Source organism: Pteropus alecto, unplaced genomic scaffold (genome assembly GCF_000325575.1).
Source record: "Pteropus alecto unplaced genomic scaffold, ASM32557v1 scaffold194, whole genome shotgun sequence".
Lineage (NCBI taxonomy): Eukaryota > Metazoa > Chordata > Mammalia > Chiroptera > Pteropodidae > Pteropus > Pteropus alecto.
In genome coordinates, this window is record NW_006436281.1 from 239,947 (window position 1) to 253,532 (window position 13,586).

Here is a 13,586-nt window from a genome sequence, read left to right on the forward strand (position 1 = left end):
AATCTTAATTTTTGAGACAACCCCCAGTGGCTACTACCCCTTCTCCTCCATTTCGAGTCTTCCTTAGCCTGTGTATGTCCCCTACTCCCTAATCCCTACCTTTCTCCCTTTTCCTTCTCTTCCCTCAGTTTTGGACCCTAGTACTTAAGCTCCCTGTCCCAAATCCTCTCCTGGAACTTCATCCTGTATCCTCACGATCACACCCTGTCCTTACTCAAGAATGCAGGACTGAGGCGGGTCTAGGACCCAGGGCCTATATCCGGGTCTCTGTCCCCACTCTGTTTTGCAGGCCACATCATCTATACCCCGTGAGCACTTGCTCTGTGCCGGGCTCTCTGATCTTACTCCATCCTCCTAAAACCCACTTTACAGATGAGGAAGTGAGATACTGGGAGGTAAAGTGACCTGCCCAAGGTCAACCAGCTGGTGAGTGGCAGGGCTGACACCAAAGGCAAATGAGTACATCATCCCATTTCTTGGCTGGGCTCTGTACCATTTCCCGGGGCAAGGCAGGAAGGGAGGGAGGAACAGGACTGGTCACCTTGCAGCTACACAAAGACTTAAGTCCAGCCCCAAATCATTCTCATCTGATGAAGACACTGAGGCCAAGGGAGGGGAAGCAACCGCCCAACATCCTCTGGTAACAGCACTACACCACCCAGGCCCGCCCTCCTGCCTCAGGTGGTGCCCACCTCCCTCCTGGCCTCCCACGCCCCTACCTCGTGCCCCCTCACCTCTGGTCCTCCTCAGGAGTGTTGGCTGACAACAGTGACATGACCATGGACTTGCCTGTCCCCTGCAGGCCCAGGACACCAACCACCAACACATCGGTCTGATCCAACAGGTACTGCGGGAAGACACAGGAATGCGGCCCTCATGAATCTGTCAGCTGCTAGAGTGGGAATGATAGGAGGGGGCCCCAGACTTCTGAGGCTTGCCCACCCACCTTGTCAGATATGAAGAAAAATTCTTGCCTTCAACTGGGCAAAGGGATTGTGTGTGTGTGTGTGTGTGTGTGGTGGGGTGTGTGAAATGTTCTGGACACAAAGAACAGCATCTGTGAGAGTTCCAAAGCAGAAAAGAGGTAATAGGAGTCAGTTTGGCTGGAAAGAGGTAGGAAAAAGGAAAGCTTGACTTTGGGGAAGAGGCACAGGAACGAAGGAACAGGCTGAAGAGGACAGGATTGGGTAGCCGAGGGCTACTGGAGCTAACTGCTGGAGGCTCTCTGGTCCAGGCAGGCTGGGAAAACTTGGGGAAGCATGAGAAAGGGAGCGGTGTGCAGGAAGGGGGAATCAGTCCATCCGGGCTCTTCTCTGTGGGATCTGAGTCCTAGAAATTCCTGAGACCTTCACCTCTGGGCCACCAGCTCTGCTGACTTTCGCCAGAAGGGGGCGAATGAGATATTCCTCAAGGAAACCAGATACAGCAGGTCCTTGAAAAATGTCATTCTGTTATAAGGTTGATGAGAAAGAAAAATTGCTTCCCAGCCAGGACCACGGTCTGTGTGGGTTTTCCCAGGGACTCTGGTTTCCTCGCACATCTCCACTGTCCCAGTCTGAGTGAGTGTGGGCGTGAGTGGCCTTGCGGTAGAAGGGCGTACGGTCCAGGTTGCCCTCCCACCTTGGCCCTGAGCTGCAGGAATAGGCTCCGGCCACCGGCCACACTGAAGTGAAATAAGTGGGTTGGAAAATAATTACCTGACTTGTTTTTACTAATCTTTCTTAAATGTATGTATAGCTCACACTTATTTCAATGTTTAATATTAGAAGCGTTTTGGATCTTTATTCAGAAGTTTGGCAATATTTTTATGACCAAAAATATGTTGTAGAAACTTAACTCTTGTTTCTATCAATTAGCCTACGGGAAGGACAACTGGTTTTGTTATATGTAATTCTGTTTAAAGTCAGTTTCCAAGAACCCCTCGATAACACTGAGGACTTACTGTATGTCTTCACCTGTGGCTGCTGCCCCTTTGAATCACCTGGAGCACTTTTAAAAACATGCTAACGCTGAGCCTAACTCTAGACCTATCACAGCAGATCGAGGGTGAGCCCTGTTCAACATGGCAGCCAATGACCACATGTGCCTATTTAATTAAAATTAAATAAAATTAAAAATCCAATTCCTCAGTTATACTAGCCACACACTGAAATATGTGGATAAGAGCTCAAAAGCCACACACGGGGACAGTGGCTCCCACACTAGGGAACACAAACACAGAAAGCCTTTATCAGCGCACGGTTCTGCTCAACAGTGCTGAAGGGTAGGGCCTGGACACCGGCTCCTTTGTTTTATTTAAGTTCTCAGTTGATACCAGCGTAGGAGAGAACAGCGTCAGCAGAGCCAGGTAACAGATGGGCCTGGCATGCTGTCCTAACAAGCCTAAGCTACTAGGGAAGGAAGAGACATATCAGGGTGAATTTGAGTGTGATCAGACAGGCCACAGGGGCTGGGGGTGGGGAAGCAGCAGAAGATGGAAAATGGAGACCAGAGGTAGATATGACAGTCCCGGAATGGGCAATCTGAGCTAGAGCAGGGGCTGCTGGGATGGAAGGGGTCCCTTTGAGGAGTGACATTCAAACTAGTTAACACTGGCACAGCATGGGTTCCCATCAATTAGAAGGGGGACGGAAGCAGTGTCCAGGAGGCTGCCCTGCTCAGGGATGGTGCAGGAGACCCCTGTGCATCTAGCTGGTAGTGGGAGTACCTCAGCCAACAGTATCGAACCAGCTCGGTACTTTACTAACCAGTACAGCTGAGCTAGTGAAGCTACTGAAACTGCCCTGGCCGGTGAGAGCTTTCGGATCCGTTCCCTCTCGCTGCCGCCACTGCCTGGAAGCTGTCTGGTCTGAAGCTAGGGGTGGAGGAGGCAAGGGTGTGGAACCCGGGGAAGCTTAAGCAGGGACAGACCCCTTCCCCCTCAGTACCTCGATGGCACTGTCGCACCAATTCATCTGGTCATCCACCAACTTAATACTGTGCTTCATGCGCTCTGGGGGCAGCAGTTTGGCCTGGCCCACGACAGCTGAAAACACAAAGCAGGAGGCGGAGGACACGGTGAGGAACTGTGTGAGGGGCTCCAGCTCCCAACCGGCTTCTGCTCAGCCCCTACTCACGGTCCACGGCCGCCGGCGCAGCAGTGCCCATGCCCCGGTTCTGGATCTGGTACACAGGCTGCGTGGGTCTCTGCCCCTCCTTCTCCCCCTTGGGTGGCACAGGGGCCGCAGGGGGTGGCGGGGCAGTGCCCTCAGGGGTTGAGGCATTTGTTGTGGCCGCGGGCCCTTTCCCCTCCTCCCGTGGTTTCATGAGGACGATGGGCTTCTCAAGAGGGGCTGGAGCAGGTGGGGCAGTGGGGGCTGCTAGAGGCGGTGGCTGCTTTGACTATGGGAGTGAGAAGGTTCCAGTCAGAAAGAGAGAGATCCATGCCCTAACTGCTCCCAGCCTCCCCTTCCGCAGTCTTCCCTGCTCACCCGCTCTGCTGGAGGTTTTGAGAGAATGATGGGGGTTTTCTGCATGACGGATGCACTGGTCTCCTCGCTGCCATCCTGTGGTGAGGGAGGGCGGTTACTCAGGAAGTCCCCCATGCCCCCACACCACTCCAGAGGGCCTTTTCGTGCCACGTACTAATGGAAATGCCTTCATGTATTAACTCCCTTGGTTCTACCAACAGCCCTATGAGATAGATACTATTATTATCTCCACTTTGCAAATGAAGAAATTAAGAGAGGTTCACTGGCTCGCCCAAGGTCACACAGCCAAAAAGCAACAGGGCTGGAATTTGACCCCAGACAACCTGGCTCCAGAACCTTGCTGTCAACCGCTCTGCTCAGCCATCCCTGCCAGACAACAAGCCCAGGGCAAAGGAGCAAGGGCTCTGGAGCCAGGTGGACCTCGGTTCACACCCGCCAGCCTCCTGCTATGTGAATCTGGATAAGGAACTACCCTCACTCATACCTGTTTCCTCGCCTGGTGAGTGGGGATGGAAATTCCTTCCTCACAAGACTACTATGAGTCTGAGAGAAGATACAACTCACGAACTGTCCATGTGGCATCTGACACCTGGCAGGTGCTCATTTCCTGAGAGCTGCGAGTAACACCTGCTACCCTGGCCCTGTCCTCCTAGGCCCCGCTCTGGCGCTGGCCAGATCCATGGACTGATTCCATAACCTGCCCTCTTCACGCCTCTTCTGACTCACTCCCAGTCTGCTTGAGAAAGCGGGGAGACCTGAGTTTGAGCCCTGTTCTTTCTCTGGTTCCTTGATTAACCTTGGGAGTGTCTTGACCCCTTAATGGTCTGTTTCTTCACTCACATATTGAAGATTCTTATTTAAATCCTGCTCTTCACTGGCCTCTGGTGAAGAACAAACAAAAGGATGATACAAAAGTGTTCTGGAAAGGACAGCTGTGAGAGTAGAAGGAAAGGCTATGGCTTCCACGGGGCCAGTGAGGGCAACAGGTGGGAAGGGCCAGGAAGAAGCAGATGACAGCTGGGACCGAGGCTGGGAGGATGGAGAGAAGATGAAGGACAGGAGATACATTCAGGAGGCATTATGTGTACACTGGTGCCTGACTGGCGTGTGGTGAGGGAGAGATGGGGGGTGTCTAGGATGAGACCCAATGGGCTATCACTGACACTGGGAGGAGAAATGGCGGAAGATGCCGAGGTCAGCAGGGGTCATGGAGGATGACTACTGGCTAGTCAGGAGGCTGCCAGGGCTCCGTACCGAGTCAGAGACAAAGCTGAGATTTGGGAGCTGCTTGTTCAGAGACTGGAGCTGAAGGGGTAAAGAAATGTGTGTGGGGGAAGAGAGACCGTGTTCTCACATGTGTGTAACCCAAAGGAAGGAAGAAACAAGAGCCCAGCTTGCTGTGAATAAATTATTCTTCATGTTCATAGTTTTACGGCTCAAAAACTGGTCCCAACTGTTAACTTCCACCCCACCAAAGAGCTGAGGTGGGCAGGGCCCTGGAGAAAAAAACCGGGGTGGCAGGTTCTGGTGTTAAGTCACCTAAGCACAGAAGAGTGAGGTCAGACCGGGGTCCACACCGAGGCTGATTCTCAGTCCAGGATGCTCTCTGCAGCAGGCATATGGTGCTACACTTGAGGATTAGCTGGATTTGGGTTCGAGTCCTGGCCCCAAACCTTACTGATTTTGGGTAGGTCTCTTCCCCTGAGGCTCAGCTTCCTCATTCATAAAAATCAGATCTATCATAGGTTTTACTTCACAGGGCAAGGGTTCAGAAAGACCCAAAGGATGTAAAGCACTTCGCACAGTACTAGCAACTGCATGCTGCTCAATGAACAGAAACAGTTAACATTATACAACTTTTTAAAACATGAGCTTATGGCACCTCTCAGCTCAAACTCTCCAATGCCACTTTCATTCAGTGAAATCCAAAGTTCTTTCCGAGGCCTATGAGGTCCTACATGATCGAGCCCCAGTTACCTCTATGACCTCATCCTTCTACCACTTCCCCTCTGTCTCCATCCACTGCAGCCATACTGGCCTCAGGGTCTCTGCATTAGCTATTCTATCTAGGAAGCTCTACTCAGATTTTGTCATGGCTCATTCCCGCACCTCGTTCATATCTCTGCTCAAAAGTCACCTCTTCAGAGAGGCCTTCTCTGGCCACCTCATCTAAGACAACTCCCTGTATCGCTCTCTATGCTCTTACTCCCTCAGGGCACTCAGTTTTGTTCACAGATATATCCCTAGCATCTAGATTAGCGTCTAGCACATGGAAGGTGCTCAACGAACACTTGTGGAATGAGTAGATACATGAGTGCTGCCATTGGGACTAGAAACTCACCCGTCTCTCTCTTTCCCATGGTGCAATGTAGTCCCTCTCCCGACCTCCAGGCCCAGAGAGGTTCTGGGGGCCGCCAGGGCCAGGCTCCTTCCACCGTCGCCGCCTCTCTATCCCATAGAGCCCAGGCTGACTGTGACCAGACTCAGACATGGTCACCTAGAGATGGAAAGAGGTCAGTTTGATTCCAGGGTAAAGAGAGTCTCTCCTCACTCTACTTGGTACATCCCAGATACTAAGGCATTTCCTTTCAAGAGAGCTCTGTAGCTGAGAAAGTGACTGCCAGCTGCTTCCAACATCCATTCTTCACTTCTAAAAATATAAAGCCCTAAGTTCTGGGTACATGACTATCTAGAATACACTGCTCAGCCTAGTTTGCAGTTAGGTGTGCTCATGTGACCAAGTTCTTTCTGGCCAATGGTATAACATCAAAAGCGTGTTTTGGCAGCTTTCAGAAACTTTCCTTCACGGACACTGGCACATGTCTTTTGCCCCTTCCTCCTCCTGGCTGGAAGGAACGTGGGTGTGGAGGCTGGATCCCAAGCAGCCATCTTGGGCTGTGAAGGAACTTAATGGAAGGCAGGCATGGTAGAACAAGATACAAGGTTCAGGGGTCCCCTATTAACCTTGAATTGCCTACCCCTGGATGCAGTGAGAAACAAACACATTTCTACTTGTAGCCGAAACTGTTGCCCATTATTAATTACTTTGTTCCAAGATAATTCATAGGGGCTGGGTCACATAAGAATGGGACATTCTCTTTCCCAAAATGCAGCAAGGCATTTTCTTACAAATCAGTAACAGTGAGACAACCCCTCTTTCGATTACCCATTACTGGCATATGTTTGGGTGGGGCTCCAACATTCAAGGGCCTATTTTCATGTGGTGTCCCTCTAAATTTCAGTGTCTGTTTATCTTCCATTCCTGATGGTTTGCGATCCATTACACTCCAAGGTCTCACCAGTATTTAAAAGGTTATAAAATGTACGGCTACCTACATGACCCACTCACTATCAACTAAGTATCTGTTAACAGGTCCCTAGGAAGTTCCCTCAGCTGTTTACACATCATTCTAGGAAAGTCTCTTGAGTATTTATCTTTCTGTTAGCAGGATTATAAGGCCATCTGCCATGCAGCTCAAAGGTCAGGTTGGCAAACTACAACCAAAGGACCAAATCTGATCTGCCTTCTTTTTGCAAATAAAGTTTTATTTGAACACAGCCACCAATTTACACATTGTCTATGCTGCCTTCTTGATTCAATGGTGAGCTGAGTAGTTGAGACAGAGACAATATGGCTCGCAGAGTCAAAAGTAATTACTCCCTTGCCCCTTACAGAAAAAGTTTCCTGACTCTTGTTTAGCTAGCTCTTAAATGCTTGTTAAAGTCATTCCGTGAATCCCCCCCAAGCCCATTCTAGTACATGACATTAATAGGTCTCTGCAAGACCCTTTTTCTAGAACCGAGGTATGTTTACAGCAGAGGTCCCCAAAACTCGGGCCATGGACTAGTACCATCTGTGGCCTGTTAGGAACTGGGCCACACAGTGAGGGCTAGAGAGCAAATATTTGCAGCCTTTGCAGCCGCTCTCCAGCACCAACATCACTGCCTTGGCTCCACTTCAGATCATCAGGCATTAGATTCTCACAGGAGCATCGGTCTCTGGTAACAAAAATGTTGGAGACCACTGGTTTAGAGGATGCAGGAATAATTTTGCTAAGCAGGGGGCTGTCTAGCTCTTCTCTCACTGGTGTACATGACCCCTACTCCAGGCACAAACTGGGTTGAAGATTGCCTACTCAGAGGAGGACAAGGCTTGTTTACAAATGCTTATGAAAATGATTCATTCAGCACTTAAATGACTGTTTACAGTCTCCATTGGAGATTCCCCTCAGTACTTGGAACTCCCTCCTTCAGCCCCTTGCAATTAAGTGTCCGCTCCTTGCAATTAAGTGTCCTAAGTGTCCGTTTACACATCCTGAAGACCTCAGCAGTGCTCAAGTGTCTGTTTTCACGCCTCCATGAGGATTGTGCCCCAGCACTAAACCGTTCATAAACCTGTGAGGACCCCTCTTCCCATGCAAGTAAGAGTCCACTTGCATGGTATTCTGGGAAATCCACAGTATCCGTTCATAAACCTGTGAGGACCCCCCTTCCCATGCAAATAAGGGTCCATTAGCATGGTATTCTGGGAAATCCACAGTATAACAGAGCTATGGGGTGCTCTTCAGAATAAGAGTCCACCTACATGCAATTTTGGGCCCCCCCAATGCTGTTTCCAGGCTCCTTTGGAGATTCCCCCAAAACCTATAAAGCCAGTTTACTCAAGTGTCTATTTACGGGACTCTTACGGTGACCTCCCAGAAATTGAATCTAATTACACATTTCTTTGGGACACCTTCTCAGTACTTAAGCATCTATTAACACACCCCTTTTGGCAATCTCCCAGAACCTAAGTGTCTATTTGCAAACGATATGAGGAGACTCTCAACTCCTAATTCCATATTTACGCCCACTCTAATGAGCCATTCCCCCACTCCCGAAGTGGACTTTATTTGCACATTTTTCCACGGACTCTCTAACACTTAAACATATATTTACAGGCTCCTATGTGGGAATTCCCTGTAATTGGGCATCTAGGCCTGCCACGACTTAAGTTTCCATTTACAGTATTTGGAGGACTTTGGAGTACATCCCCAGTATTTAAGGGCCTTTTTGTAGGCCCTCTGAGAGGGTATTTCCAGAATTCAAGTTTCTCTTGACAAGTTATTAGAGAGGCGTCTGCAGTATTTTATGGTCGGTTTACAGGCCTTCTATGAGGGTCTCCCAGAACCGAAGTTCCTATTTAGAGGTTAACGTGTCCTTCCCAACACACTCCCACCAACCCGGAACTTAAAGGACTAATCTCGGCCCCCTACTCAATTCCGCACACCACCGGCGTCCGAGCGACAGTTTAACGGTCAAGAAGGGGGCGGGCCCGCGAGCGCGCGTGCCCCTTACCTAAGGCGGCTGCTGATTGGCTTCTGGGGCGCGGCGCGCGCTCTCCGTGACAGGTGCGGGGCGGGGAGATTCTGCCACCAGCCACTCGCCTGTAAATGGTGTCTGGGGTCCAGGACCGTGGGGGAGAGAGAGAGCGAGCAGGCCCGGTCACTCCAGAACCGGTCTGGGCACCCCGGAAGTGGCACCCGCAAAAGGCCAGCCCGAAGGAAGAGGAGGAGGAGGAGGTATCGCGGGGCCAACGTGAGATCAGGTCCCGCGAGCCTGAGCGCCCGAGCGAGCATGCGCTGTGGGAGGTGGTTGGCCTCAGTGCGCATGCGAGTTCGGGGAAGGGGCGGGAGGGCGATGCGGCTCGGCCTCAGTGCGCGTGTGCACGCCGAGAAGCGGGAGAGAGGGCGGCTCTGGAGATTTCAGGTTCGAGTCCTGCCTCCTCAGTGGTTTTGGCGGGACGCGGTGGGGTGGGGTGGGGCGGCAGGGAGGAGTTTCATTGACCAGGGCTGAGCGAATGCTGAGAACACAGGAATGAATCAGACCTGGCGTGTGCGCTGGAAGAGTGTGCTTCCGGTCTGTGGAGGGGGACAACTAGGGGTTCAGACCACTTAGGGCGCAGGTTCAATCGGACCCTGAAGGGCGGGCAAAGGCACTCCAGGCGGAGGGAACCCCGGGAGAAAGAGCCGGGCTGGCTTGAACTCAGGTGGGCTGGTCGGACCCTAAGTGTCAGGCTTCATCTTGAAGGCCGGAGCGATGCGGACTGTTGGGAGTTGGACTGCGAATTAAATCCCTCCGAGGCCGCGGCGAAGGGGAGTGGGAAACCCAGTCAAAGGTCGAAAATTCAACCGCCAACGGGCGGAGCGCTCTGTGCGCGCCAAAGAGGAACGCGGGTCGCGGAGCGCGCATGCGCAGGCCAAAGGGCTCGCGGCTTAGGTGGTAATCAGCGAGAGTGTTCGAGAGAGAAGTATCTCTGGCATAGTCGTAGACGTATAGGTGAATGGGAGAATTTACCGTTTTTCATTTGAAATCTCATTAAAAATGTTTTTATGTTCGAATAGGGAGTATACATGCATTCTGACAATTCAGGAAGCCAATGGGAGGACACAGTAAAAGTCTCCTTTGGTTTCCGTATTCCATTCCTAAAGCACCAGTTCTCAGTTCCCTTCTGGAGCTACCGTTATAGTGAAGCATTGTAGTTAAGAGCTTGATAGCGGGTTCACATATTAGGTGGCTGACCTTGACCAAGTTCCTTAACCTTCCTCTATGTCCTCATTTGTAACATGGAGAGGACAGCACCTTGTGATGTAACTGACAGAGTTAAATGGGTGAAAGTGCCTAGAACAGTACCTGGTGCATAATAGCGCCATATGTTATCCTTATTTTGTGATGTACAAAGATAATAACGATAGCGATCGATTCTGAGCTGTCCCCTCCCCTCTGAGCCTCATCCCTGCTGCCATTTTCTCAGCACTGGTGCCAGGTGGAACCATTTATCTAGGCTGCCACAGGCTGGGTGGAAACATCACACAGACTGAGTCCTGTTTATAGATTCTCCAGAAGATTGTGGATGTTTAAGGGAGATTTACACGGCAGACCATCTTTGTATTAGGTCTGTTAGTGTCCTTTTTTGCATCTTCATCTTGGGTTCTATTTGTTTTCCTTAACTGGATTTCTCAACCCCAGCTCACCATCATGCCACTTTGTCATCTGGGCAACCCTCAGAGATAGAAATGACTTAACAAAGGGAAAATAAGGAGCCTGGCATTGACCATTGGCCCACTGTGTACCAAGCTTTGTTTTACATCACTACAACTTTCCCCTCTCCCTATTTAACAGATATGGAAAATGAGAAGGATCTTACTGAAGGCTCTATAGCCAGGAAGTAGCAGAGTCTGGATTCAAACCCAAGCCGGTCTCACTCCAGGGCGAGCCCACATTTTTTTCCCTGGCACCGGGCAGCCTGCCTAGTGGTGAGTCAGTCAAGCACCCGGAGAGTGCTTGTATTCTGAACTTTTGCTCTTAGAAATGTTCGCTGCAATTAATATCCTTGTACATCCAATTGCATGTATATGATAGTATTATTCGTAGAATATCTTGTTTGAGATAGAATTGCTGGGTCAAAGGATACATTCAATTGGAAATTTTGAGAGCCATTGCCAAATGACCTATCCATCTCTTAATTCATTTCATTTATTCATTTGTATATTAAATGAATTATGGAACTCGAGTAGTCTACCAGGCATGGCTGTTGGTTGAAGATCCTGTCCTAGAGTGAATAAGCCAGAGCATCTGCCCTCTGGGAGTAGATATTCTAGTAGGGTAGCTGATGTCAGATAAAAGGTGCTTGGAAGAAAAAATCAAGATGAGGGAATTGAGAATGACAGAGGTCACGGGGAGTGACATGTGGTCAGAGAAGGCTGCTGAGAGGAGGTGATACTGGAGCAGAGGCTTGAAAGAAGGAAATGAGCCCTATGTAGAGGCTGAAGAACAGGAAGTGGAAAGAGCCCGAGGAGGTGGAGTGGGCCTGGGGCCTGGCTTGTTTAAAGATTGTCCAGGTGACTGGTGTGGCTGAAGCACAACGAGGGGAAGAGAGGTAAGATTATTTAGGGATGGAGATAGAGATTGGCGCTAGGTTACATGGGGTCGTGCAGGCCATGGTAAGGGCTTTGGAATTCACTTCCGAGTGTAATAGGAAGCCATTGGAGAGCTATGAGCAAGGACCGACATGTTGTGATGTTATGTTTTATAAAGATTTCTCTGGTGAACACCAAAAATTAGTAAAATCGATTGTCCGTAGAAGTGAGCATTATGGACAGATGTGGATCCGAGCTGTGAGAGAGACTTAAGACTTCTACGTTTTTGAACCATGTGACTTATCTATGCACAAAAAAGTTAAATGAAAACAATACTGGTTGCTGTGAGGAGATGGCCTGCAGCTGGGCAGGGGCGGAAACAGGAGATGAGAAAGCTGATGTCCCTGCCCGGGCAAGAGATGATGGTGACTCAGGAAGAGGGTTGTGTGAGAGGAAGCATGAATCAGGGATGACTTAAAAGTTATCCTAAAGTTGGAACTGACCAACTGGAAGAAAAATGATGCTTTTTACCAAGATGGGGAGGAGTAGTCTTGATGGGAAATCGACAGTCTTTGAACTTCTTAACTTTCAGAGGAATATTGGACATCAGGTAAGTGGTCCTAGGGGGAGAAGCCAGAATTTTAACACACTTTCTAAAAACATACACAAAGGTATTATGATATAAAGAATTCTCATATATCCATCACCCAGTATTGATTGTCATCTATATTTTACTTGTCTTGTTTCTTCTGTTTTCCCCTCCCATATCGAAGCATACTTTCCCCTGCAATTTCTTCCTCGTTTTTTAAAGCAAATCTCAGATGTCCTGTTATTTTATCAATGACCGTACAAGTAAGCTAAGTTTTGGAGCTATTAATATATAGATGATATTTAAAAACCTGAGTTTTGTTGAAACCATCCAGGCAGAGGAGGTACAGAGAGAGAGAGACCAAGCCCTGAGGCCTCTACTTTTGGGAGCAGGAACCAGGGACAGGACCAGCATCCGAGAGAGTTGCTGAGAGGGAACAGGAGTATCAGGAGCAGGGACGACCTGGTGCCAGGGGAGCAAAAGCTTCCAAAAAGAAGAAGCTTGACTAGGGAGCAGAGATACGGAATAGTAGCTGGTGTTGGACATGGGGTCGATGAAAAAAACATGGCTTTTTTATCCTCAGTCTAACCATGTTATGGAAACTTCCCATCATATAGATTCTATAAGGAGAAGTGTATAAGTACTTATTTTTCTTTTCCTTTTTGTCAGTGAAGTATAACTTAAATGTGGTGAAGTGCATAAAAGGCACAGATTTAAGGGTTTGAATCAATGAGTTTTTCATAAATACATATGTTCATGTAATCACTAATCAGATCAAGATAGAAAATGCTCCCACAAACACCCGGAGATTTCCCTCGTGCCCTTTCTCTGTCAATTCCTCCACTCCAGAAGCAACCACTGACTGATTCCAGTCACTATAGGGTAGTTGTGTTACCGGAGAGTGGGGTCCTCTCCCGGCACGCGTTGTCCAGGTTCTTGATGTCTCAAAGAATTGAGCAAGACACTGAAATACAGTAGGAAAGAAAAGTTTTATTAGAAGGGAAAGTACACTTCCAGAAGTGGAAGTGGTCCTGAGCAAGAGAAGCATGGCTCAAAAGGCCTGGTAACAAAGACTTCAGGGTTTTTATCCCTTTTTGCTGTGGGTGGTTATTTATAGAGTGGGCTTCTTTGATTGATAGCTAAGATTGACAGGACTCAATGAGTCATCATTTTGCTTTCTGCGCATGTTTGTTCCCAGAATTCAGTCTGTTATGATATTAATGAACTTCTGGGCATATGCATCATATTATAATGATGGTATAATGAGACTCAGGTGAGTTGAAGGTCGTTGGGGTCTTCATTGCATAGGTGCAAGTGACTGGCTTAAACTGGTACCTAAAACTCTGCGTACTGATTTCTTTGTGTGAGTTAAAAAAAATGCCTTCTGGCTTGCTTAATTGTGGGCAGATAAGGGCGGGCCCCTTCTAAGATAGGATGACCTCAGTGTCTTTGCAGGCAGACCTGAAACCCCCTAACTTTCATGCCTACTTCTCTTCTAAGAGCCATGAACCCCTTATTATTAGTATGGATGTTGAGGGGCGGAAGGTCTCTTCTTCCGTATCTGCTTCCTGCGGAGAATGGCCATAGTCCCTGCCTACAGGGGTTTCATGGAGCATTTTCCCTTTCTAC

The 13,586-nt window shown here is 49.1% G+C and overlaps 1 protein-coding gene and 1 long non-coding RNA gene across 3 annotated transcripts in view; one reads left to right on the forward strand and one right to left on the reverse strand.

Moving 5' to 3' along the window:
• Window positions 1–9,052, reverse strand: part of SMG9 (SMG9, nonsense mediated mRNA decay factor) — a 20,284-nt gene extending 11,232 nt beyond the window's left edge. For both annotated transcript variants that reach the window (XR_003046290.1, XM_006911776.3), the window contains exons 1-6: window positions 8,808–9,052; window positions 5,812–5,967; window positions 3,471–3,545; window positions 3,117–3,381; window positions 2,928–3,025; window positions 735–847 (exon numbers count right to left, since the gene is read on the reverse strand). Coding sequence is in view for 1 of the 2 variants with exons in the window: in XM_006911776.3 (XP_006911838.1) it covers window positions 735–847; window positions 2,928–3,025; window positions 3,117–3,381; window positions 3,471–3,545; window positions 5,812–5,961 (701 nt within the window). In the remaining variant the exon portion in view is untranslated. The remainder of the gene's footprint in view (window positions 1–734; window positions 848–2,927; window positions 3,026–3,116; window positions 3,382–3,470; window positions 3,546–5,811; window positions 5,968–8,807) is intronic.
• Window positions 9,053–9,064: 12 nt separating this feature from the next.
• The window catches only part of LOC112479671, an 11,969-nt gene continuing 7,447 nt past the window's right edge, over window positions 9,065–13,586 (forward strand). The window contains exons 1-2 of the long non-coding RNA XR_003046294.1: window positions 9,065–9,218; window positions 10,632–10,765. This is a non-coding gene — a long non-coding RNA (uncharacterized LOC112479671). The remainder of the gene's footprint in view (window positions 9,219–10,631; window positions 10,766–13,586) is intronic.